Here is a 20,567-nt window from a genome sequence, read left to right as displayed (position 1 = left end):
GCTGCACCGAGTTCACCCACTTCCCCAAATTCAGCCAACTGCAGCCCTAGGCTTCCTGGTGTGGGTTGGGACCACAAACACTGCGTCTCCACGCAAAGTGGAGCAAAAATTAAGGCAACAGCAGCGCCCTGGCAAGAGGGGGAAGCAAGGCAAGAGCTTGGCGAGGCAGGAAAGGACTTTTATGGGGTTGCTCGCAGAGGAGGGAGCAGGAAGTACGTTGGCAAAGCAGCCGTCAGTGGGCCCTCACACTGCGCTGGGGGATCAGACCCCGGGCAGAGGGTACCCACAAGGCCATCCGAGCTCCACTTCAGCCCTTCTCCAAAGCTTCATCCCCTGGAGACCCAACGCTAAACCCTTCCTGATCCACAATGTCCCTCAAGCTGCCACGGAACTGGGATTTCAACCTGAAAATGGATGCTGCTAAAATAGGTACCGTGAGTGCTTCTTTATGCCCTTCTTCAGCCTTTTTGGGGTCTGTGGAGTGATTGCAAACAAGCCCTGCAGCCATTGCAGCTGCAGCCCAAACCTAAACGCCCTCTGAGTGTCGGCATGGGGACGTGGCCCTGGTGGCCGTGTTGGAGACAGCAGATGGTTTGCCAATGATTGGCGAGAAATGCTTTGCAAGAATCGCTTTGCAAGAATTGCTTTGCGCTCTGCAAGGATCGCTTTGCAAAGCTGCACTGCTGTGCGGTGGGGACGCAGCTGGGGTGTCCCTGTGGGTTGGGGACAGGGGGACACTGGCAGCACGGGGCTGCTGCCCACTGGAAATCCGGGTTTGGGGCCGTTTGCTCTTTTTGCTCAAAGCCCATTTGCTCGTTTTGCTGAGCAAGTCTTGCAGGAGGTGGAGCGGTGCAGGTGGAGGAAGCATCCTTGCCCTTGCTCAGGTTTCTTCTCCCACCCTGACGTCACCAATTTCCTCTCACCAGAGGTAAAGAGCCCTCTGTGGCTTTGATGCATGCTTTCCTGACTGTGCCCAGGCTTTGCACAGCCCCCATCCACTGTGGAATCCATTGCAGCATGAAAAGCACTTCAAAATAGCCTCGGGAAGCAGTGAGGGGTCCCCGTGTTGGGCTGTATGGCCAAAATATCACAGCATTTGGGTCAAACAGCCAAGGAGAGGGGTCTTAGGGGTGAGGAAGGAGTGCACGAGTGTGTGCAGGCAGCAAAGCAAAGGTTCTTGATGGTGCCAAAACACGGCCAAGGCGCACTTTGGTGGCTTCATTGACCAAGCAGTCTCTGCAGTTCTGAGCTCTTCCTACATTGCACATCAGCTTGCAAGCTCATCTTGGCTGGATTTTCTTGCAAAGGCTGTTGGGACTTTTATCTGAAGCCGCTTTGGCTGAGGCTGCCAAGCATCGCTCTGCACATGGCCCTGGACAAGGCAGCATCGGTCACCTAAAGCTGCGCTGCAACAAGAGGTGCGTGTGCAGGACTGAGCTCAGGCTCAGCTCTTCGCAGCGACTCTCATTGTACTTTGGGGTGCCTGGTCCTCTGTCTGCAGGGATGTGACTCACGGGTGGAAAATCATCTCAAGTGAGTCACCATCGCCTCTGCTGGATCCTCCTGGCTCTGTGTACTTCCCTCTGCATGTCCCCAGTGGTGACCACAGCTTTGAGAGCCCTGGGACGGAGTGCTGAGCGCTGTGTTCTTCCCCATGCTGAGATGAACACACACCATTTATTTCGATGAAAGAGAAAGCTTTGTCTTCCATTCTCATTGCAAAACCTATGGGAGAAGGCTTGTTTTTGTTGGGTCTCATTGCCCATCCCCAACATCCACTCCAATGGAGATGCTTGCACGAGATGAGGATTTGGAGCAGGGACCAGTGGTGATGTGGCACCCGCTGCAATGCCTCCTGCAAATGGCACTTTGGCAGAGCTCCTCCTCTCTGCAGTGCCCAGGCCTGGAGGAGGAGAAAGGCTGTTTTGGAGGAAACATTCAACTTCAGAGGCGGTTACTGCAGGAAATGCTTTGGGGAGCGCCGCATTTGCTCTCAGCAGCTCTTTCCTACCAGGGATGAAGGGCTGCATCCAGGGGAGACTGCAAGCATTGAGCCACCTTGGGAAAAAGCTTCACCTCAACCCCATGTGAGATCTTCAGCGCTGACCACAGGAGGTAGAGATATGGAAAAGTGGTCAGGGAGGGACCCACAGCCTCGGTGGCTCTGGTTTTATTTCAACAGAGGACTTTCTACTAGGCAAAAAATAGCAACACTGCTTGCAAAGCCAAGCTCCCCGCAGCAGCTCCCATTGCATGCCTCTATGTGAGCCCTGCGGCCAAAGGCTGCTCATGCAGTGGGTACAAACAAGCCTGCAAAGCTCTGTTTTGGTCTTAAGTCAGCCCACAGCACAGGGAGAGGAGAAAATGCACCTGCGTGCGTCGTGCACATGTATGTGAGGGATCATGGCTGGGCCACACATGGTTGCATGTTGAGTCTGGTGTTTAGGAAGAGCTGATGAGAAAGCAAAGGGAACACAGTGTACTGCACTGTTCTGTCTGCATCGGGGAAGAAGGATGAAAATAGGAACAAACTGCATTTCCAGCAAGGTCTGGGCAATTTTAGCTCAGCAATTTAAGCCAGTGTAGCAGCAGCAGCAGCGAGGTTAATGCCTTGATGCAAAGCAGGATGCTGATGCCGTGGTGATGGGCTGAGAAGGAGATCAATATCATCAAAAAAAGGTAATCGAAAGTTCCCTTCTTCATACAGTATATGGTTTTTCCTTGCAAGCTACATGTCAATGCAACACCTGAGCTGGGGAAGATGAATACAGAGCTGGTGGATGGAGGCGCCATAGCTGGGATAACAGCATCACCCTGAACACCACTGCATCCCAAATTCCCACCAGCTCAGCTGTGAGCGTGGACCCAAAACTCATTGCCCAGGAGGGGGTGGCAAATCCCTTTCAAAGGTTCCTGCTCACAACGTCCCACGTCAGCACACGATGAGATACGAGCAGCACCCTCACCAAGCATTGGAGGCTGACCTTTGGATTCACCATCCTTCTTTGGGAATGGATTTGCAATACTGTGGTGAGCCTGGAGTGCCCCATCCCTGCTGAGCTCTGGAGGATGACTGCAGAGCTCAGTGGAGCTTCTTCCTCCAGGGGATTTTGGAAGAGGAAGGAGGGCACAATCCTGATCTGCATCACCCCTGATGGATTTGCTAACCACACGGTGATAAATGCATCATATTCTGCAGATTCCTCGTGGATGTCTGCATAGGTTTGATCCCAAATACCACCAGGCTGCAATGGCTAAGAGTTAATTTTCCATTTTTTGAAGCCTATCTTTTGCACAAGGCCCACGAATCCCCCAACACTTGCAGCTCTGCTGACCGACTCGAGGGGAAAAGCAGACACTTGGGTTCAGAGCACTGGGTCAGCCACAGCTTCCCCTTATCACAGTCACCATTAGCTTTAGCAGGGGAGGTGTCAGAAGTCATCATGCGCAGAGCAGAGAAATTGAATTCCCCTGCAGTCACACACTTAGTTCTACCCTAAATTCTCCCCCCTACATGGCTGGGTGGGCACTGGGGTCCTACAGTGCAGAATAAAACCCAAAGTATTCCTTCCAGAAATGAGTCTTCCTGAAGCATTTGCTATGCAGAAGCTTTTACAGAGGGGCCACATGCTGATCCATGGCACAAGATGGTGGCACCAATGGGAAACATTCATGCAATAGGAAATGGGGACACAGCAGTAGGAGATGGGACAGCAAATCCCCCCTTCCTCCCTAGGAGATTTCCAGTCTCACTGCATGAGATCATCCCCTTCAGCAACATCAGACAAAAGGCAAAACTTCATTTTCCAGGCAGTTTCGTTGCTGGTTTGTATTTTTTGAGGCCAGGCTGGATCACTCCGATCTCGCAGCTGCAGCCTGTTTGGGGTGGGGATAAGAAAACACACACTCCCATCAGGGAGAAAGGAAAAAAAAAAAAAAAAAGAAAAGAAAAAGCTCATGATTTTCTTCTTGCTTGCAAGACAATGACTCCCACGCAGGAAAAAGGAAGCACGGGCTGATAGATACTGCAGCCACTTCCTTTACAACTAGCTAGCCAGTTTGCTGGGTGCAAGCAGAGGGGCTGAGAGCTCTCGCTGCTTGAATCAGGCTGGTGGCTGGTCCCCTCCATCCCCTCCATCCCCTCCATCCCCTCCATCCCCTCCATCCCCTCCATCCCTTCCATCCCCTCCATTCCCTCCATCCCCTCCATCCAATCTATCTCCTCCATCCCCTCTATCCCATCCATCCCATCCATCCCCTCCGTCCCCTCCATCCCATCCATCCTCTCCAACCCATCCATCCCTGTCCCCACAGCCCGCTCCAGGAGTGTGATGAGCGGTGAGGCTGTGACCACCCGGCCCGGCTCCCCCAGCTCCATGGAGCGGCCACTGAAGTTGGGTTGGCTGAAGAAGCAGCGCTCCATCGTCAAGAACTGGCAGCAGAGGTACTTCGTGCTGCGGGGCCAACAGCTCTACTATTACAAGGATGAGGATGACACCAAGCCACAGGTAGGCTGGGGGCTAGCTTTGCTCTTTGGGGATGGGGCTGGAGTTGGGTTTTAAAGAGGGTTTGTTGCCTTGGGGTGGTAATGACGATGGGATGTCCTCATGAGGATCTTCATCCGTGTGCTGAAATTCATATGGTGCCCACAGGCATTGCCTGTCCTCCAGGACAACAGACGTAGGCCAGGGAGACGTGGCAGCACTGTGTTTGGGATGGGCACATAGGGCACATGAGATTGGACCCATCTCACGGGGTGCTTGTAGGAGAAAGCAAGCAATCTTCTGGTCTTGAGACAGCCCTGATGGACCTCACGGCTGGGATGGGAGATGGAGTGAGGGGCCCCTCTGAGGAGAGAGATAAGGAAAGGAAATCTTTCTCCAGCCTTTCAGTTCGCATCCCATCCTGGCAGAAGGTTGGGCCACGTGGATGGGGTTTGTTCCTTGGCCCTCTTCCACCCTGCACAGCTGCAGGAAACCTGTCCACTGCCTGCTCCTCTCAGGGCTCGAAAGCTGCTGTGTTTGGATGGTTTTTGGGTCTCCAGGAGATCACAGCATGCACATAACCCTTGCACAACGCCTGCGATCCCCACTGGGGCATGATTTAGGTGTCTGCACCCAGTGTCCCCAGCCCTGCCAGCCATACCAGTGTTTGGGTCTCTTTTGGGGCTGCAATGAGCCCTCTGTGCCACCCACCCAATCTATTGCTCGGGGGATGAGTACAATTGCTGGGAGGAAATCAGCTTGTTTTCCCAATGCACATGGATAATTTCAACTGCAGTCTCCACACTGTGAGAATTTTCACCACCATCTTTTGCTTGTTCTGGGGGAAAGGTCCTCCCCTTTTGCCAGAAAAGATGTTCACTGTGCAAATTGGTGCCAGTAGCAAAAATAACACCAAGCTAACAGAATTCCAAAGGGGAAAGGGATCAGCAGACCCTGGGGGTGAAACAAGGGGCAGAGGTGATGGGATGCACACCCTTTTTATGGCTTTTTTTTCCCTCTCTGAGGTGTTTGGGAGGAGCTGTTTCACCAGCTCTAAATAGAAATGTAGAAACTGAAAGTGCTGTATCGAAGCTGATTGCTGCTGATAGTGCTTTCAGCAGCCCTCCCCATTGGCACCCCTCACTTCAAGCTGCTCCCACCAACATTCAGCTCAAGGCCACCACATCCGGGGCTCTTGGAGAGCTGACGGTCGAGTCCTCACTGCCCATAGGAACCCAACAGCTTTCAGAAGCCTGAAATTAGGGAGAAACATCACTATTTCTGCCTCTGTAGGCTGCCAACGCTGACTCATACACCCACTCCATCCCACGTGCTTTGTCTGCTCCCCACCCATCCCCTCCCACAGAGACCAAGCTGTTGGCTCCGTCCATTCGTGAAAGGAAGAAGCAAAGGAAACAGCTGTTTTCTGCTCTGCTTTTTATTTTTTTTCCCTTTCTTTTTCTCAATTTTCTTCTTTTTTTTTTTCCTCTCCTCCTCTCCTGTAAACCCTTTTTCCGTTTTAAGTGGCACTGTGTTAAATGAAGAAATTTCCTGTTCCAGTGCACCAAAAAGAGGCTCTCTATGCATTGTCACGTCCCTTCTCCTTTGCACTTTCCTCCTCCACCCCCAACAAGGGTTAAAAAGCATGAGAAGGGAAGAAAACATGAGGAGGGAGGAAAAAAGGAAAGAGGAAACCAAGCAGCGTTCTCATTCTGACCATTTCTTCATCAGAAAAACTGGCACTTATTAAGAGTTTCTTATTGCTTGAAGTCATTTTTAGGAGATACACATATAGATGTATTCATATACATATGCATGCATCCTGTATTAAGTTATTTTGAGGATATATAAAGGAGTTGCCATCCCAGGAGATGTTCAGGAGAAGAGTAGATGTGGCACTTGGGGACGTGGTTTAGTGGGCATGGTGGGGATGTGTTGGGGTTGGACTCGATGATCTTGTGTTTTTTTCCCAACCTTAATGATTACATATATATACACACACATGTGCTTTTAATGAGAAAAACTGCAATGAAAAACCCAATTCCTGCAATCTATCTCAAACAAGGACTCTGACACTACCTCGTGTCACCTCTCCGAGGTGGGACGTGGGCATTGGCAGCTCCTGCTCTGCTTGGTCCTAGGGCTGCCTGTCTCTCCAGGGAAGCACCATCAAGGAGGTGTCTGGCAACCCAGAGGAAGGAGGGAAATTTATCTTTGAAATTATCCCAGGTGAGAACACTTCCTTCTGTTTCCTTGCATGCTTGTTGGGATGGACTGGAAGCCCCACATCAATTGGGCACGTCATCGTGCCCACCCTTTTCCTCCCATTGCTTTTCAACACCTCCCCCAGTGCTGCATAAAAAGCCAATGTCTTCCTTCCAACATCCACACGTTGGAATGCCCCATGCTATCACATTAAGCACTTTCTGTTCCCTTCTTAAAGCTTTGGCGAGGTTGAAACATTACAGAGCTGCTTCCTTTCACAGCCAAGCAGACATTATTAGGGAAACTGGGAGCCAAAAATATTCAGCGAAGACAACAGGAATTTGCCATTCCTACCCCAACCTTCACTATACATGGTCTATAAATGCTTTTTGCAGGGGTCTCTGGAGACCAGAACCGGGCCGGGCAGGACACCTGTGTGCTCATGGCCAACTCCCAGTCCGATATGGAGGAATGGGTTAAATCCATCCGACGGGTGCTGGGTTCAACCTCAGGAGGTAACGGGCAGTGGGAGCAGCTCTTGGGATGGTTTCATAGCATCTCACACCCCATGCTGCTGCTGAGCAAGGGTTTCAAAGCTGGGCTCCTAATTAGAAGCAAATGGGAAGTGCAATGCTTTAGGGACCTTCCTTGAGGCTGGACCTCGTGGTGTTGGTCTGCTGCAGAGTTAAGCAAACGGCCATCAGGTGTGAGTGAAGATTTCCCTGCTGCTTTCAACCTCTTTTCGGAGCTTCTTCATTGCCCCGTTGACTCCAGAGATTGTCATTCTTGAGGACCACTCCAATTCCTTCCTACTGAAGGATCCTATTCCTTGGTCCCTTCCCACTCAAACCATTCTATGGTTCAGTGATTCAATGAATCAGTGATAAAGCACTGAAAAAAATCTCACCTTTTCCCTGCCAGTTTTCCTTCTCTGCTTTTCCCTTTGCTTTTCTCTTTCTGCCCGGCCCTCCTGCCCCCATTCTCTCTGCAGACTCTGCCTTGGGCACACCATCACCCACCCCATGTGATGAGATCCTCACTTGTGGTCAGGGAGGGATCAGACAAAACCCATCAGAAAAGCAGTCCTGAGCCTCTCCTCCTCCTCTCTATGCTTCACGTTGACCATTTATATCACTTTTTGATACAGATTGTGCCCTGTGCTGCAGCTCTACAAGCACCATGCAGCTCTGATCTCCTATAGCTTCCCCCTGAATAGAAATCACAGCAGTTTTGAGGCTGGTTTCATTTGCAATCCAGATCTTTTCTTCCTCTAAACTGAAAACCTTCTGCCTCCCAACTGGTGCTGTGCCCCAGGGTTGGCAGCAACGTGCAGCTGCAATGAGGATTCTTTGAGCCAGGTGGGTATTGCCCCCACCTGGCTCTAATAATAACAGCTCAACAGCTGATCCTTACTTAAGCTTCAGAGGCTGCTGGCTTCTTCCAGCCAGGTAAAGCAACCTTACATGATAGGAAATGTAGATCTATAGTAGTACAGAGAGCTCTGGGGACAGCAGAGAAGTCAGGCACTGCAGGGCTGCATTTTATGCCAACGTAAAGACGAACAGAGCCCAAAACTTCACTCTGTGTGTTTTTGGCATCAAGGCAATGCGTGCTTTTAAAGCACGGTGGAGGTGTTGGATTTGCTTCTATTGTGCATAATGGCAGATTTATATTCATGACTTAAAATTGTAAGCAGGTCTCTTGTAAACAAAACGCCCCACAGCCAGGCAGGTGCAGATAAGTTTGTGGTCTCTGGTGAGGGTGCACACTTGCAGTTTCCTGGTCTGGAAGAAGCACAGGAACCATTTCAGCCTTCAGAGCATGCAGTGAATGCACTGCAAAACCATAGCAGAAGACCACAGGACCATTTGGCATTACCCCAGAGCCAGGTCAAGCTGGGATTCTTGTGCTGTAACCATGCATGGGGCTCCAAGGAGGAAGAGCTGGGATGCGAGCTGCTGCTTTCCCCCCTTTCAGCTTTTCTTTTGCTGTGAGTTCAGGAGGAAAATGCCCTTGCTCGGAAGGAAAGGTACCACCTGCTGCAGAACATTGCTTTAGTGCACTGAGAGGGAAAGGGGAGGTTCAGGTTGGATGTTAGGAACGATTTCTTATCTAAAAGAGTGGTCGGGCACTGGCACAGCTGCCATGGGAGGTGGTGGAGTCGCCATCCCTGGAGGTGGTCAGGAGATGTGGCACTTGGGGTCAATGGTGGGGATGGGTTGGGGTTGGACTTGGCAGACCTTGGTGGTATTTCCATCCTTAATGATCCCATAATTATACAGTTTAATCATTTGCAGAATGCAATTATTTGGAGGACGTCCCATTTTGCTGTAACTGCTCTGGGAGCAGTTCCCTTCCCACCCTCAGCTTGCACAGCTTTTGGAAGCTCTCACTTTTAGTGTTGCTGTCCCCTTCGCACACAGCGCCGAGCGCCTCAAGCAAAGCAGTCGGGCTCCTCTAACCCCAATCTCCTTTCCTCAGCGGTGTTTGGCCAATGCTTGGCAGAGACCATGGCCTACGAGCAGAAGTTTGGGCAGCACCAGGTGCCCATCCTGGTGCAGAAATGCGCCGAGTTCATCCGGGAGCACGGGGTGAATGAGGAGGGCATCTTCCGCCTCCCTGGCCAGGACAACCTGGTGAAGCAGCTCAGGGATGCCTTCGATGCTGGGGAAAGGCCATCGTTTGACAGGTAATGTTGGATTCCTTCTTTCCTGCTCAGCTTGCACCCCAAAATCTGGGGAAAAGTGGCCTGAGACCCCCCCCCCACGAAGGCACTTAGCAGTGCATTGATGGAGGCTTGGGGCCACCAGAAGGGCTCAGCAGAAGTCCCCTGAAAGGATTATGATGAGAGGTGGATGGAGATCTCTGGGAGGAGTTCAGGGACACCCAAGAGCCAGAAAATGAGTGTTGTTTCAGACAGCGAAGAAGGCAAAGGGAAGAGCCTACAAAGCACACCAGCTAAGGACAGAGGCTTAAGGGAAGGAGAGCAAGAAGAGAATCATAGTATCATAGAATGGCCTGGGTTGCAAAGGACCATAGTACTCATTGAGTTCCAACCCCCTGCTATGTGCAGGGTTGCCAACCAGCAGACCAGGCTGCCCAGAGCCACATCCAGCCTGGCCTTGAATGCCTCCAGGGATGGGGCATCCACAGCCTCCTTGGGCAACCTGTTCCAGTGCATCACCACTCTCTGGGTGATAAACTTCTTCCTAAAAGGAGTGCAAATATGTTCAGAGAATACCCTAAACTTCACGGAAGTAATTTCTTTCCCTGCCAGACCATTGGCTTGGTATTTTCCTCCTGCTGCTTTTCCCACAGGGGAATAAGAGAGGGATTTTGGCTGCTCAAAAGCTGCCTCCTTCCAAATCCCTTCCTCTGCCGGGCTGAGAGGGAAAAGTAAATCCCCTAAAGAGGGGAAAGAGTAAATCCCCTAAAGCCAAGAGAGTCCCTGGTGCTGCCTGTAGCCCCCAGGGAGGCTCTGGGGAGGGGTGTTTGCTGCTTTTGAAGCATAACAATCCCAGCCCTTCGTTTTGCAGCTGAGTATTTCTTGCCTTCTGTGTCCCCAAGTCCTGTTACAACCTGTAGGGGAGTCATAGGAAGGTGAGGCTTTTATTGTTTTTGCATAATGGTGTTTTGCAGCGAGGGAGGTTGGCACTGCTCCACGCACCCTGCCACGTTAACCCTACAGGGCTCAGACGAGCATCACTGCAGCACCCCCAGTGCACTTCACACAACAGACATCTTCAGCAAGGCCAGTAAAGGGGTTTGCAGCAAGGTGAATAGTGCAAGGTGCTGGGTTTGCAGCCAGTTTGGGTTTGCACTGACACACGCAAAGCACAGCACGACTGGGTGGAGAGCCTTAGAAAACTGCTGGTGCAGCCCAGGCATCCAGGGTGTGTATTGGTAGGCCCTACAAAAATGCAGCTTCTGTGGGTTCATTTAAAAACCCCAACCCATCCTAAAAATAAATGGCCTGGGGGATTTTTGCTAGAGGTTTATAAGAGTTTAAGCAACTTCAAGGTAGGTCAAATGAGAGGCTTACTGTCTTGACAGTGTCCTTTTGACATAATGTAAACTACATGGTATGCAAAGCTGCAAACATCTGGCCCTGCAGAACATCTTCAGTAATTGCTGCTAATCTTCCAAACCCCAGGCAATGCAGAATGGGGAGCTCCTGCCAGAGCTGGGTTTGCATGCAGAGCTGCCAGACTAGGTTTGCATGCAAAATCCAACACAGGCTGGGGACATGCAGCAGGGAAAGTCTTCACCAAGCAGATTATTTTGCCAACTGGGGCCACCCCCTGACTTGGGGTGCCCCGTGAGCTACTCCTGGCTTGCTTTTGCTCCCTGTTTATAGTTTTGCACTTCATGCATCTGTACACAGAGCATGGAGCAGGGCAGGGGTTGCTCACCAGCTGGGTTTGGGTCTCACCTGTGGCTTTGCAGGGACACGGATGTGCACACTGTGGCCTCTCTGCTCAAGCTGTACCTACGGGAGCTGCCTGAGCCAGTTGTGCCATGGATACAGTATGAAGATTTCCTGCTCTGTGGCCAAACGCTGGACATGGACCAGAAAAAGGTACAGAGGTGCATTCGTTTCTCTCCTTCTGGACTTAAAATGAAAGCTTAGGTTTCCAGAGTAGATCTAAGAGCGTGACAGCAGCTCCTGCAGCTGCTGTCCTGTGGTGGAGGGCTCCAGGTGGCAGCAAGGATGGGAGCAGAGGTGTGGGTGAGAGTCAGATGAGTGAGATGCAATGGGAGCTGCCCTGTCCTAATGCTCTGTTTGGGTGGAAAAGCAAGAAGGTACTCATGGACACTGCTCCTATGCACATGAAAATGACACAAAGAGCATCCCCAGTCTGTGCTGGGTCTCCCAAAGAAATGGCATTGCCACAGCTGCAAGCAAATGCCAGGAGGTGACACCACCCAGGGATGGCTGGAGCAACACAGAGCCTCTCTTCAACCCACGTACATCGGTGCATCTTCACAGAGCTGTTCCTTAACTTGCACTTAGGGTCATCAGGACCTCCTGAAGCAGCTGTCACTTCTTCCCCGAGACAACTACAACCTCCTCAGCTACATCTGCAGGTCAGTCCTTTGCATCAGGTACAAACAGCTCCAATTAGATGTTGGTGAGGAGGAATATCACCCTGAAGACCGAGGCTGACTCCCTACGAGCCATAGATGCTGACTATTAAGGGAGACTTTCCACCACTGGGGTAAACACCTTGAAGGTATTTGAGTGTGAATGCATACCCGAAGCACACAAACTCACTGATGAACTCCTGAGAATAAAAATCCAGCATAGCTTTTTTTTTTAACACAAAGCTTTGCACGGTGAAGCAGCCAACTTTCACCCTGAGTGATGTGTGATTTTTCTCTGGTTCTTAAATATTGGATGGGTTTTTCCCCCTTTTTGATGATTTTTGGGGGTGTGTTGGTCATCACGTGGTGGTTTTCTTACTGCCACCTATGAGACCCAGCTGCAACATACATTTATAAGGCACTTGTATTCTTCTATCCTTGGGAATTAGGGGACAAGAATAGAGTAATTGGATATCTAAGGTACCTAAGGCTTTTGTACAGTCTTCCATCTCTGATTGGAAATGCTTGCCCTTGGATCCTGGTAGGTTTCTATATGAAGTACAGCTGAACTCTGCCGTCAACAAGATGAGTGTGGATAACCTGGCAACAGTGATCGGAGTGAACCTCATCAGACCCAAGATAGAGGATCCTGCAACTATTATGAGAGGTAAAAGGGACTCCTGGAATATCCAGCCTCTCTGAAAGGGTGGTCAGGCACTGCAATGGGCTGCCCAGAGAGGTGGTGGAGTCACCGACCTTGGAGGTGTTCAAGGAACGTTTGGACGTTGTGTTGAGGGACATGGTTTAATGAGAACCATTGGTGATGGGTGGATGGTTGGACTGGGTGATCCTGTGGGTCTTTTCCAACCTTGGGGATTCTATGATAACTATTGATGCCTATTTGATATACTGAAGTACAAATTTGCACCCGCGAGCCTGAAAATTAAAAACCTGAAATTAATGATTTTCTAACCTAAGGAACTGCCTTGTGTGTCCCCTCCATGGACTTCATGCAATTCAGGAATTGGGTGAAGTCACTTTTCTTTTGCTTTGAGTAGAGAGGCGTGAAATACGTAGAAAAACAAGTGAAAGTCAGGGAGCCTCTGATTTCTTCCAGGCACGCTGCCAATCCAGAAAGTGATGACTGTGATGATCAGCAACCACGCAGACCTCTTTCCCCCATCCAAGGACGTGCTACCCTCCCCAACAGCCCAACAGAACGACAAGAAAACCCCCATCCTACGCAGCTCTGTGGGCTGGGACTCTGCGGAGGACTCCACATTGCCCAGGGCAGAGAGCTCAGTCCAAAGGCAGATGGTAAGGGTAGGACCTTGGGGAATAAAACAGGAGTCCAATAAATGGCTGGTTAATGATTATGGGATGGATTGGGTCAGCAAGCCATGTGAGGGCTTGCTATTTATAGGGTAAAGAGCTGTAACTGTCATCCCTGGAAACAGATCTGGAAAACAAGTTCTTTCCTCTGGAAAACTTACTGTTCTTGGAAAAACGATTCTTTTACCTGAAGTTTTTGGTTAAAAGGCAGAAGAGATAAAGCTTTTTCCATTCGTGTTGGTGATGTGAAAACATTGAGGGGTAAAGTCTTTTCTCAGAAAGAAATGATCTCAGCAGAGAACTCTCCTTAATGGAAAATGCAATGCAATCCAAAATGGAGTCATGGAGTGCCTTGGGTTGGGAGGGACCTCAAAGCCCACCCATTCCAACCTCTGCCATGGGCTGGTTGTCCCCAACCAGATCAGGTTGTCCAGAGCCCCATCCAGCCTGGCCTTGGGCACCTCCAGAGATGGGGCATCCACGTTTCTTTGGGCAGCAGTGCCAGGGCCTCACCAGCTGATAAATATCAATTCTTATGGACTAGCTGTGGTCATTCCTGTTAGCGTGAGTCAACGTGCCCTTTGTCAATACTGTGGTCTCTGCAGTCACTGCCCATGAGCAAAATGAGAAGGTCCTAATGCTACCACCCTGTTTTGCAGAAAGACCACCCAAGTGCCAGCCGTGCTCCTGGGCTGGCTGTGAGCTCACGTGCGCCCAGCGAAGATACTGGCCTGCAACCATCCAAAGATACAGTGGGAATGTGGAAAATGCAAGCAAGGAAAAGGACTCAGACTTTACCTAACAGAAAATCCTTCCTGACTGCTGCATCTCCAGGGGAGAAAGGCAGCAGTGACAGGAATGACATATTTAACAGTGACTTTTGGAAAGGCTCCACGCAGAGCAACCCACATTCTGTGCTCACTGAAGGACATAAGAGAACGTTATCTCATGATCTTTTCAAGCTGCTCGACCTGCACCGGGCTTCAGCTTATGACAACGTGCCCACCTCCCATTTGGAAAGCAGCAGCTCCAGCCCCAGTCCTGCCAGCAGCTGCTCCGATAAGGAATTCCAGCCCTGCCCCAGCCCCTGCCATCATCCCCAGGATCCAACCAGCCCTGCCAGCAGCCCTTCTGAGGTGTTCCAGCCTGCTTCAGAGAGCAAGGAGTCCCTGCAAAGCATGGTCCTGAAGCTTCAGAGAGAAATGGATGAGCAAAAAGAGACCTACGAGGAGCAAATTAAAAGGTAATGTGGTGCCATGCGCTGCTCCACGGGTTGATGACATCTTTATTGCAGCAGCAGAACTGCACAGGATTATTTACCAGTAATACTCTACAGGATATATAATGGCAATGACTAATGATAAAATACAGCATTATAGTACGTTATCTCAAATTCAATTCTCGTGTGCTGTGCTTGATGACTTAGTAGTGTGTTACTGCATTGTTAACCTTGATAGTTCTTATTATATTATTGTATGGTACCATAATATTTCTGCAATAATTGCATAGTCATGTTTATCATTATTACTACAATATTGTATTATTATACTATCACAGAACCAATCATAGGGGTGTTTGTGTTGGAAGGGACCCTAAAAGGTCATCTACTCCAATTCCTCTGCAATGAACAGGGACACTCACAACTTGATCAGATGCTCATTGCCATGTCCAGCCTGACTTTGGGTGTCTCCATGGATGGGCATACACCATACACCACATCTCTGGACAACCTGTGCTAGTGCCTTACCACCCTTACTGCACTATCCAGAATTCAATAGCAGTATTATTACTGCATCTGGTGGTTGTAGCCATCACTGTTGCTACAGCTTCACATACTGTTATCAAATCATTATATATCACAGACATTGATTTATTGCACTGTGATGCACCCGGTGATGGTCAGGGGATCAGGACAGCACCTCCAGCTTGATTTACTGCTTAACAACATGGAGGTCAGAGTCCTGGAGAGTCAAACTCTCACTTCTCAGCTCTCTTCTGCTCCAAACCTTTTGTGTTCTGTTTCTCTCTGCAGCCTCGAGAAGGAAAACTACGACGTTTGGGCCAAAGTGGTGAGGCTGAACCAGGACATTGAGAGGGAGAAGAAGAAGTCTGAGGAGCTGGAGCTGAAACTGAAGAACATGGAGCGCTTGCAGGAGGACTTGGAGAAGAAAAACAAGATGCTTGAGGAGGAGATAAAAACCATTGCTAAATCCAGGAGCAAAAGCGATGCCAAAACCAACTAGGAGAAGACATCCAGTTGTGCACAAACATAAAATGCAGCTGCATGAATCCAAAGGAATTGCCAAGCATGGACCATTGGACCATTGTGTTGTCCAATGCCCTGCGACCGGCTGTGGGCTTGTGTGGAGGAAGGAGCCTGGAATTTAGAGGCTGGTTTATGCTCTGAAACAGGAAATTTCCTAAATACTATTTAGCTTTTTCTTGTGTGTTTTTTTTCTAGTCCTCTTTCAGCTGCTCAAGTTACCTGTAGAACAGGCCGATACCTCTTGCTGCTCAATCAGAATATCTTGCACACACACAAAAAAAACCCCAAAGCAACAAGAGTCCTTCCTGCCAGCCAGCTGGCTCTGCACTGGAGACACCAGCAGTGCTTCTGAGTGGAACAGAGCATCCCTAAATCCTGGAGCTGAGGAGATGGAAAACCCCCAAGGTCTTGGGTGGCACAGCTCATCTCACAGCATGCCTGGATGCCGGGCTGCAAATGCTGTCAGCAACACAACCGAGACATTTGCATCAACACATGCACTTGGTCATTGCTCTTATAGAGTAAGACGAGCCCAGGCAGCTCGTTGGGTCCATCAAGAAACCTCGTGCCCCCATCCCTTGTGCTGTGCAAGACTCGTCGATATCAAGGCTCCAGCTGTGAAATCACAAAAACCACAACAACTTCTTCAGTTAAACTGCTCTCCGGTTATTTTGATCCTTACAGCCATGTGTATATAAACCCAGCATGGTTGCTGTTGAGGCTTTGGAGTTTCATGCACCCATCCATGGAGCTCTCTATCTTTCGTTATTTCATCAGGATTCTCTTGGCAACCTTGGTGGAAACCTGGGTTTGCAACCCAGTGATGATGCTGGGTCTCTGCCCATCACTCGCTGCCGTTGGCATGAGGACTAATCAACGTGGCTAATTGCAAACGTGTTGCTTTGGCTGCTTGCTTTCGCACTGCCTGCCAATGAGTCACCATGATGCTGCTGAAGCTTTTGGTGTAGGAAAAATACAACAAGACCCTGAAACCTTTCACTCAGTGATGTTCAGAAGGGTGACCCACGACACACAGCCTCAGCCCAGCCTCTGTGGGTACAGAAAGGGGATCAGCAGGAGCTTTCTACAAAGACTTGTAGGACTAAATGCACTCTTCTGTGCTAAGCACAATGGACTTAATGCAAATGGATTGCTATTACTGAGGACTTGAAGTGAAAGTTCAGCTCGAGACAGGCTGCAGACCTGCTTGGCATAGGTCTGCACTGAAAAAAAAGGACTGGTGAGAGAAAGAGATGCAGAAGAGACTGTGGAAAGAGAAAGACGGGAGTGGGAAAGTGTTCATAGAGAATAAAAGTCAATATTGGGTATATAGCATTTGCTGTGGGGGAGTTCTGTAGCCCTGAAGCTGACAACTCCTTAGGCTCAAGCCCAGACACAGTGCATGTATTGAATCTGTGCTTGCTCAGCCATGGTTGGAAAATCAAAGTAAAGGAAATGTAAGATTTGAGCTGCATTTAGGAGCCTGGCCCCTAAACAGAACATTCCCATGATAAACTCAGACTCCGTGTGGTTTTCCTTGCCTTAGGGTCCCCATAGGGTACAAAGCCTCTCATTGCCCAACTCGAGTAATTCATGCATGGAGGTGCTGCAAAATCACAGTCCTCACCTCACAATGGGGGGTACCCAGTGCAAACCAACCCATAGAGAAGGTCCTCTGCCTCTGCTGTGAGCCATCTGATCAACACGCTTCAGGTCTGAAACTCAGCAATTCAGTAATGATGGAATCACAGAAAGGTTTGGGTTGGAAAGGACCTTCAGCCCACAGAGCGGCTTGCTCCCGTTCTTTTTCATGAGGTTTCAGATGGCTTCAGGAGTGCTACTTCAGCATTTAAATAATATTTTACCTTCACAGAGAGCTTGTTAAGAAGGAAAATTGGATTGTTTAGCCTGGAGAAGAGGAAACTCAGGGGAGACCTTATTGCTTCCTGGAAGGAGGTTGTGGTGAGGAGGGAATTGGCCTCTGCTCCCTGGTAACAGCAGTTGGATGAGAGGTGATGGCCTCAAGTTGAGCTGGGGGAGGTTTAGTTTGGATGTTGGGAAAATTTCTTGTCAGGAAGAGTGGTGATGCATTGGGACAGCTGCCCAGGGAGGTGGTGGAGTCACCATCCCTGGAGGTGGTCAAGAACTGTGGAGATGTGGCACTGAGGGACGCGGTCAATGGCGTGATGGGGTGGGTTGATGGTTGGACCAGATGATCTTAAGGGTCTTTTCCAACAGCCCTGATTCTATGATCTATTCGCGAGACCTGGGAGTCATTTAGGGAGATGTTTCTCCATCAGGCCCAGGAGAAACGTTGTGAGCATCTGGGCTGGAAATGCCACACGCTCTTTTCTGCGCAGATCAAAAGTGTGAAGAGGCAAATAATTCCTCCATGGCCCACAGCAGAGCGTGATGACGTGGGAAGGCTTGGCTGCAGCTCAGAAGGCTGCGATTAGGACAAGTGCACTTTAATTTAGTATAAACTGTGCATTCCCCCATTTCCGCTGCAGATAGGCAAAATAACCTCTATCAAACCACAGCTGTTTCTGAGGAGCAGAGTAACTTCTTTGAAGATATTCTGCCCATTAAAATGCGGAGTGTTTATAGTGGTCATATTTAAAAGATAGACTTTCCAATGGAGGTCAGGTGGTCTGGAAATTCCCAAGTGCATGGGGGGAGCGAGCAGCTCCTGGGAGCAGCATGGGCATCATGTGAGCTGATGGTGCTCCTGGGTTCTGTGGGATAAGGAGGGTTTTTCTTTTTAAGAAAAAGAAGTGTTTTGGTTTGTTGGGTTTTTTTTCTGGAGAGAGAGATAGCAGTGGGTTTAGGGAAGCATGGGTCTGCCCGTGACTGACATATAGAAACTTTGCAGCCCTGTGGGTATATGTCTCCACTCAAAGCCTGAATGCTGGCCATGCCCAAGTCCTGCTCTGTATGTAATGCACTTCCAGACCTTCTGCTGTAGACACCAGGACATGAGGTCTCCAAAGACTGACTGATGTATGACCTACATTATTCTTATTTACAAGAGAATAAACAATAATTCCTGTACACAGATCAGTCTTGTCCTGAGCATCATAGAGTTAGAAAGATGCATCACCAAAAAGGCTGTTTCACCCCTTTAGCCATCATGTTGCACAGCCACAGGGCGTAAGAGCGTCCCCTGCAGGACGATGGGAGAGCTTGTAAGATACCCTACAAAACAGCCAAGGGATTTTTCTTTCCGTGTAAGAAGGAGACTTCCAAATTAAAGCAACTCAACCCACAGAACCGAATGCACTTCAATCTACTAAATCATAGAATCATAAAGGTTGGAAAAGACCTCTAAGATCCCCAAGTCCAATCCAACCCATCCCCACCGTGCCCACTAACCTTGTTCCCAAGTGTCCCATTTCCACCACCTTGCTGGGCAACAAGTGCCAATGCATCACCACTCTTTTTGAGACTTTTTTCCTATGTCATGCATTATAGAGTGGAGATGTGACAGCTTATATGACATATTTTTGCCCTGCTCTCGTTGCCCCAGCATTCTTTGCACAAGAGCAAAAATCTGGTTTGCTTTTCTTTTACTGCATTCATTTAGTAATTCACATTGTTGTATCTTGGCATTTAGTGGGCCTGAGAGGCAAGAAAGTAGAATTATCCTTCCCACACTCTTCCTGCTGGATCCCAAGCCGGCCACGCTTCTGCTGACTTATCCCCTCATATTTTATCAAAATCACATTTTTTGGCATGATAGGAACTTTCCTTTTTTAGCCTGGCTACTGCAGAAAATAGCAAGTTGCAATGGGAGGTGAGGTAGACGTGTGGGAAATATGTCCAGCCATTCTTTAGGATGGCTTGTGCAAAGGAAAGGAAAGCAGCGAGAACATGTTGTTCTCCCTAGGAATGAGAGAGCAATGTACGTCCTTCCTTCACATGATACCCCAAAAGCAAGTTAACTTTAAGAAGAAGCCAGCTCTTAATTTCAGCCAAATACAAAGCCTCAGTGGTACAAATTTGGGCGCAGTTTTCCTAACTGTTAGGCTCAACCTTCAGCACGCAGCAAATCCACCAAGATGAAAACCCCAATAAGCAGAGAGCTCAGCAAGGAGGCAGCATCTTATTTACCCCTGAGCCCGCTGGGTGAGGAGGCTTCCAAAAAAGCCCTTTTTCATGCACAGCCCTGCCCCAAAGGGTGCCTAGGTGCCATCAACACCTTCTGAAAATTTGCTTTATCGCACGTAAAAACACAACGTGGTATTTCAGCTCTCTTCACACCACGAGCTGATAACAGCAACTGGGAACAGAGGGACGTTCCTTCAGTGTCGTCAGCTGGCCGTGATGCTGTTTGCCGTGTCCAGGGAGCTATTTCCAAACGAGAGCATTTTGGAAGCAGCTGGAGAGGTGGGGACGGGCTTTGACCTCGTGTTAAAGAAGTTGTGATTGGTTTGGCATCTGCTTCCTAAGCATGTGAGAGGTCAAATTTTTTGCTTTCCACAGTAGGGTTGCCTTGTTTCCTTCCTCAGCTCCGTGACAAGGACCAAGCACCCCAAGGACAGTTAGAATCATAGGAAAAACAAAATCACAGAATGACTTGGGTTGGAAGGGACCTCAAAGATCCTCCAGTTCCAACCCCACTGCCGTGGGCTGGGTTGCCAACCACTAAATCTGGCACCCGATCAGGTTGCCCCATCCAGCCTGGCCTTGAGCACCTCCAGGGATGGGTATCCACATCCCTGGAGTTGTTCCCAACACGACAGCTTCAAGCAATACCTGTGAGCAAGAAGTCAACTGTCCATGGAAACTGTGGTGCTTTCACACACATGGGTGGAGTGGGAGACTCCTTATCTCTCACGACCTTGTCCCTACCCAGCATGAACAAGTCTGAAATGTGGATAAATAGCGTTTACAGGCTGCACAGTATACAGGCTCAGAAACTCATTGTTCCCATGGGACTGGATCTTTCCCCTAGCTGGCAGTGAGAGGGAGTTGGCTTAGGGTCAAGGATAGCACAAGAAGTTACAAAAAAGCTCCAGGAGATTAAATTGCTGTCATCCACTCTGACCTGCTTCTGCTCACTCAAATATAAAGGTTTGCTAATAGTGGCAAGCAGAATTGCTTTTAGAAATACAATCATAGAAGAGACTCTGCTCCATTATACTAGGATGCTCAGAAATCCCATGCAGGAACACCGGCCAAGGCAAAGCCCCCTG

At 49.5% G+C, this 20,567-nt stretch overlaps 1 protein-coding gene across 3 annotated transcripts; it reads left to right on the top strand.

Moving 5' to 3' along the window:
- The first annotated feature begins 137 nt into the window (after positions 1-137).
- On the top strand, positions 138-16,891 carry ARHGAP25 (Rho GTPase activating protein 25). 3 transcript variants are annotated; one of them, NM_001030883.2, is made up of 11 exons: positions 138-429; positions 4,315-4,508; positions 6,626-6,713; positions 7,085-7,204; positions 9,171-9,378; positions 11,136-11,268; positions 11,704-11,777; positions 12,320-12,441; positions 12,892-13,091; positions 13,766-14,349; positions 15,139-16,891. In NM_001030883.2, exons 1-11 carry the CDS (start codon positions 369-371, stop codon positions 15,347-15,349), a joined length of 1,995 nt encoding a protein of 664 aa, NP_001026054.2. In that variant the 5' UTR covers positions 138-368; the 3' UTR covers positions 15,350-16,891. The 3 variants fall into 3 exon arrangements, with proteins under 3 accessions (NP_001026054.2, XP_015152789.1, XP_046759312.1); XM_015297303.4 differs by lacking the exon at positions 138-429 and adding an exon at positions 4,045-4,107 and having other exon boundaries at positions 15,139-16,887; XM_046903356.1 differs by lacking the exon at positions 138-429 and adding an exon at positions 4,045-4,111 and having other exon boundaries at positions 15,139-16,887.
- The last annotated feature ends 3,676 nt before the right edge of the window (positions 16,892-20,567 follow it).

The sequence above is a fragment of the Gallus gallus genome, chromosome 22 (assembly GCF_016699485.2).
Source record: "Gallus gallus isolate bGalGal1 chromosome 22, bGalGal1.mat.broiler.GRCg7b, whole genome shotgun sequence".
Lineage (NCBI taxonomy): Eukaryota > Metazoa > Chordata > Aves > Galliformes > Phasianidae > Gallus > Gallus gallus.
The sequence above is the reverse complement of the archived record's forward strand: the minus strand, read 5'-3'. Positions and strand labels throughout refer to the sequence as shown.

Coding starts and splice junctions, on each gene's coding strand:
- ARHGAP25 (NM_001030883.2), top strand. CDS start 369: ATGTCCCTCAAGCTGCCACGGAACTGGGATTTCAACCTGAAAATGGAT. Junction 11,778..12,319: donor CTCCTCAGCTACATCTGCAG/GTCAGTCCTTTG, acceptor GGATCCTGGTAG/GTTTCTATATGAAGTACAGC. Junction 12,442..12,891: donor TCCTGCAACTATTATGAGAG/GTAAAAGGGACT, acceptor GATTTCTTCCAG/GCACGCTGCCAATCCAGAAA.